At 41.0% G+C, this 5,610-nt stretch overlaps 1 protein-coding gene across 1 annotated transcript; it reads right to left on the bottom strand.

Moving 5' to 3' along the window:
- Positions 1-295: 295 nt before the first annotated feature.
- LOC148019217 (voltage-dependent chloride channel 1, chloroplastic-like) lies at positions 296-3,973 on the bottom strand. The gene is made up of 5 exons (XM_087701414.1): positions 2,735-3,973; positions 1,596-1,787; positions 1,229-1,435; positions 979-1,073; positions 296-576 (listed from the first exon to the last, which is right to left on the bottom strand). The coding sequence occupies exons 1-5, from the start codon at positions 3,926-3,928 to the stop codon at positions 540-542; spliced, it is 1,725 nt and encodes a 574-aa protein (XP_087557540.1). The 5' UTR covers positions 3,929-3,973; the 3' UTR covers positions 296-539.
- Positions 3,974-5,610: the final 1,637 nt, after the last annotated feature.

Genomic DNA, 5,610 nt, shown 5'->3' with positions numbered 1-5,610 from the left:
ATGTCAATTGGGATTTTAAATAAAAGCTACAACTACAATGGAACATGAATATTACATTTGCAAAATCCACATGTCAATTGGGATTTTAAATAAAAGCTACAACTACAATGGAACATGAATATTACATTTGCAAAAGGTCATCACAATTTTAATTTCTTATCACAATTTTCAAATCATCGATTAAAGACTAACCAAACATACAATGTGCCAAACCTATCAAATTTGAACATCTTTAGTATCACTATATGCATCATTAGGCTTGGATCGAGCTTGAAATGAACTTTATGTTATGATAGATGTTGCATTCAAGTATGTATCTACAAAGTAATCTTGAACCAAATGTTTTTATATTGGGAGAATCCCATTTAGGTATGTTCTTAGAAGAAGAGGAGAGTGTCTCAAATTTTAACATAAGGATATATAGAATGCAAGCTCCCTAAGTGGCCACACAGGAGGAACACTATGAATTATTGCAATATTGTGTAATTACTTGTTGTTTTGAAACATTAAAGGCTAAATGTTAATCTGCTTCACCTTTGTTATTGTAATGTGGACTTTAATGGGTCTTTGAACCATCTGCCAAAAGCAAAATTGCTAGTCTATTTTTAAAAACCTTGGCCTTTCACTCAAATATGTAAAATGAAGGGACTTATATTGCCAATCTATAAATAAAATATTTATCTAGCTATTTAGGTGGAATCACCTTTGTTTAGAAACTAACTATATTAACATCCTTTCACACAATAATAATTTTTGTGCATCTTTATAAAAGGGAGGGATAGAGAGAATGTGATAAAGACATAGATAGAAAGAGAGAGAGAGAGAGAGAGAGAGAGAGAGAGAGAGAGAGAGAGAGAGAGAGAGAGAGAGAGAGAGAGAGAGAGAGAGAGAGAGAGAGAGAGAGAGAGAGAGAGAGAGAGAGAGAGAGAGAGAGAGAGAGAGAGAGAGAGAGAGAGAGAGAGAGAGAGAGAGCCTTACTGTTGGATATGGATTGTCTCGACATTCTTTTGAATGGTTTTACACATGCTTGTGAGAGGCAAAATAGAAAATGGCTCCTCTATCAACACTCCTACCTACCACCAATAAATAGAAGCTAGAATGGGTTAACTTTAGAGACAAAGAAATTAGGCTAGAGTATCTCAAATTCATTAGATGTTGATGTGGAGATGATTTTGCTAAAGAACTAAATGATAGTATGAGGATTCTCACTCCTATGATTTTCTTTTACCTCTTCAATACAAAATAATGCAGCTGCACTCAAGAATGTTGCAGGTATTGTGGCCCATGTGCATTGATCCCAAAGTGCTAAGGGAAGAAGTAGGTGCCAAATCACCAAAGTTCTTGATGTCAAACGTGTGTATGAAACAGGAATAGGTGTCGAGAATAGGCGCTCACATGCCCCCACATTGTCATGGAAGCTTGAAACATTGGAATCCTAAGAAAAGAAATGTTATGCATTTATGTCAACTTTGTCATATTAGTAATATGTGCTTCAAATTATTATTGTACATTATCAAATGGGGATAACTGCTTTCTTTGGATTTTCATATTACTCATTTTAGTGTAGAAAGCAACTTGCTTGAATAGGAGCTTACCAATAGAGCCTTTTGCATGTCACTCAAATGGGAGTTATGTATTATTTGAGTTAGCATTTGCAAGGCAAAGGTAGGCCTATGGGGAGAACTCATTATTGCATCTAAATCTGCCTCTTCTACAATGCCAACGAGCTCTTTTCTCAAATCATCCTCTCGTGTTAAGTGATCTTTTAGACAATAGGAAAAAACAACCTACATGAGACTTCCTCATGATTAGTATAATCAACAATAATCAATACAGGTAAAGTAAATGTATCATTTCATAAACACCACATTTGTATTATTTTAAATATGGCCATACTAAAAATTGAGCTTACAAATAAGGCAACCCCAAGATAATTGTCATAAGAAAATGTCAAGTTAAAGGTTGAGTACGATGACTTGAGCATGGAGGTATAAGATTGCTTTGAAAAATCTGCCTATTTCTTAAAAGACCAGGACCTAGAATGGTTCAAAGTATCGATAGGGGAAACATCAAATACTTATGAAATAAGTTGCTACAGAGGCAAGAATAGTCTTGCTTTTTGTTGGTTTAGGATTGTCAAGGGTGTTTGGAATGGAGCTATTTGTTATATGGGCAAATTGATATTAAAGATGTAGGTGATGGAGCTATTTTATTGTCATGGGTATATTGATCTTAAACATATGGGTGATGTAGTATTACCAAGGGCGAAAGCATGTCTCCTATGTAAGGTGAGTTTCTTCTCATTTTCCTAAGGGTCATGTCACACCTAGCTCATACGAGACTTGTTCCAAGTCTTTCTAGTAAAGTGAAAATGATGTGACACATTTTGTGCCTCTTTACTTACGAAAAATATGGCAACCTTGACGACTATGGACATGCCACTACCCTAAAATGCAACCTTGAAGACTTTGAGGTATCACTATCCTAAAATAAATTGAGGCCTAAGAGTGGGGATATGCGAAAACCTCTCAGCCAAAAAGTGGGGATATGCGGACTTCTCACACCTTTTATATGTCAAATAAGTAAAGTTTGCTAAGTGTGACATGCCTTTTTTCTTTCTTTCAATTTATAGTTATCTTTACTTTTGAATACAAGTGGAGACTAAGCATGTGGAGCACTCTAATCAGCTACACTATTCTCTTATGCACCTGAAAGAGAGAGACAAAGAGCTTACGACATAGCGTAGCAGGTCGTGGAGCTTGGAGGCGTCGGCAGGGTTGCCGATGAAAGTAACCGCCTGTCGTGAGATGTCGCGGCTGCGATTCACGACGCTGCCCCACGCCTTCCGCGCCTCGTCGAACCGTCCGTACGACGCGTTCGTTCGGAACACGAGCAGCAGAGCCAGCGCCGGCGCCGCCAGCTGGAAGGGCAGGGACGACACGTGCAGCAGCGGCAGCCCCCACGTGGCTGGCATCACTGCCGCCAAGAAGCCGCCCGCCACCAGCGTGTTGAACAGCACGAGCGTCGACGCTACGAGCGTGAGGCGGAGGACGGGCGGTAGCAGCCCCGCCACGACGCGTGACGACGCGATCGCCATCATGTGGCGGCTGTGACGCGTGCTGCTCCGGTGGCGGGCCCAGTCGCCATGGTCGTATATTGTCCGTCGGTACACCATGTCGTCTTCTTCCACGGCGCTGGTGTCCGCCGACGTCGAGGTCGACGATGATGATGGCGACGGCAGAGATGACGACTGGGCCGACGCCGCCGCTGCGCACCCCGCACGTGGGTGGTCGTCGCAGCACGCACGTGCGGCCAGCTCGCCTGACGATCTCTCCTTCACGTAAAAGCTTTGGTTGTTGGTGCCAGCTCCCGGCCTGTGCGCGCGATGTATCAGCATGTGCCCGGAGTTATACTCATGATGATGATCGACATGAAGCTGCAATGGCGCCTTCATCCGCTGCATATTATTCAATAGCTGAGTACCACCTGATCGCCCCGACATGATATAACCCCTTCTGCAGCTGCTGGTACTGTTATTATACTGGTTTGTGGTAATCAGTCGAATGAAGGCTGGCCTGTTGTAATACGGACTGTATTGTAAGCAGCCAGTTGCTGATAGCATTGCCATAAACCTGTGATAATATAACGCCCAACTATATAAGCCTGGATTGGCAACAAGCCTACCGCAGATCTTGGATTGCAATAGTTGATTAAGCCTCGACAGGACGCTATTGCAAATAGAGCTGTCAGACAGCTCTGCCCTAGGAATTATGTCGCAAGCTGGCGGCTGGTTTTGCCGCTTCAACAGTACTGTTTTGTACGAGTTAGGGTTAGGGTCTGTTGTGAGAGCGCTGTTGGAATATCTGCACGAGACGTAATGAGAAACGCCGCGCTGAAAACCGGAGAAGCCAAAGCTTCTTCCGAGCATAGGATTGCGGAATTATCTCTCTGTGTATGACCATTCGTCCTACGTCCAGTAACTTCAATAATAAAACGCTTGGGCCAGCAAAGGTGACGCTTGACGGTTGACCTTATTTGCCGCAAGCACTCGAGTCTCGCGTCTTGGGGTTCTTTGTAAGACAACGCAGCCCCTTGTGGGCTCTTACAAACCATTACTTATCGGTGATATGCTAGGGCTGGCCGAAATCATCTTTGATGACATGTAATTTTCCTCTCCAGATGATCTCAACGTCATTATCTATTTCCCCATTCGGAAATACTTGCAAGCTGTTGCAATTGATTCTTTACCCACATTGCACAATTTAACGAAGTCATTCTTTGCTTCCATGATGTGCCTAGAACTCCCATAAAAATTCACAAGGGTTCACCGGTAGAAGCATTAAAAGTCAATTCGTTTGCCCACACATTGGAGTGTGATGCTTGCCCAATTTCAAAAAAAGTTATATCATTTGGTAGCCCCTAAAAAACAACTCCATTTTTGTGAGTGAGCATATCGCCCTGCCAGCTTTGATAGCAATCAAAACCTTTATGCACGCACTTTTGCCTTTTCCAAGAACTCATAAATAAGTTTATGCACAAAGCTTCTAGATCCTACGTAGCAACATTTTCCCTGCATTCACATACAAATGAATGTCTGAATGTATTCTATAAATAGTGACACAAAATAAGCTGTCAGGTCAGCATAGTACCTAGTTGAAAAACAGAGGAAAGTGAGATCAAAACTCCACAACATGATCAATGTTTGAATCTTCTACGATAATCAAGAGTGACTCGTCACCCACCTTTTGTGCATGGATTTCAGAACTCCAAGGAGTCCATGCCTGATTTCTCCCATGACCTACTCAATGAACTTTGCATATTTGTTGTCAGCTTCAACAGAGCTGGATATGGAGAGAGTATCTTTACAATGACAGGTTTCAAGTTACTATCGCTTGGGCATCTCGTGCATCACAAAGTCATGTTTGTACATGGATTTCAGAACATGAAGGAGTGCATGTTAGATTTCTCCCAACACCTGCTCAATGAGCATCGCATGTTTGTTGTCAACTTCAACAGAGTTGGATATGGAGAGAGTCATCCAAATCCACACCGCAGTATCAAAAGTGAAGCATATGAGATAGAACAATTAGCAGACAAGTAGCTCCAGCTGGCACCAAAGTTCTATGTCATAAGCCAATCTATTGGAAGCTATTCTGCATGGAAATATCTCAAATGCATTCCACATAGGCTGTCTTGAGTGGGAAAGGTAGTTCTGGTCACAAATTTATGGTGGTTTGATGTAAGTCCTAAAGAGTTCAAGTCGATGATGTCCACACAACTCCCTACAAACCGCTTGTGTGTTAATAGTGATCCACTACTTGCCATATACAAGGAACTTTTAATAATTCCTTACATAGTTAAAAAAAAGGGAATTCCTTATCAATTTTCTAGTAAAAAATATACATAAGTAGGAAAAGTAAATCATAGGAAAAATGTAATATTTTTTAGTTAGAGAATCTAAGAAATCACATAGGAAATTTCTTACATAAGGAAAAATGTGCTTTTCATACATAAGAAAAAAATTCCTACATAGGAAGAAATAAAATTTCCTATATAGAGAATATGTGATTCCATTGTTTCTCTAACTAGAAAATATTTCATTTTTCCTAT

This window comes from Lygodium microphyllum, chromosome 20 (assembly GCF_053477565.2).
Source record: "Lygodium microphyllum isolate KBCC chromosome 20, Lygodium_microphyllum_v1.1.10, whole genome shotgun sequence".
In the NCBI taxonomy this organism is placed as follows: domain Eukaryota; kingdom Viridiplantae; phylum Streptophyta; class Polypodiopsida; order Schizaeales; family Lygodiaceae; genus Lygodium; species Lygodium microphyllum.
Note: the sequence above shows the minus strand (reverse complement) of the source record. Positions and strands in the feature narration are given on the sequence as shown.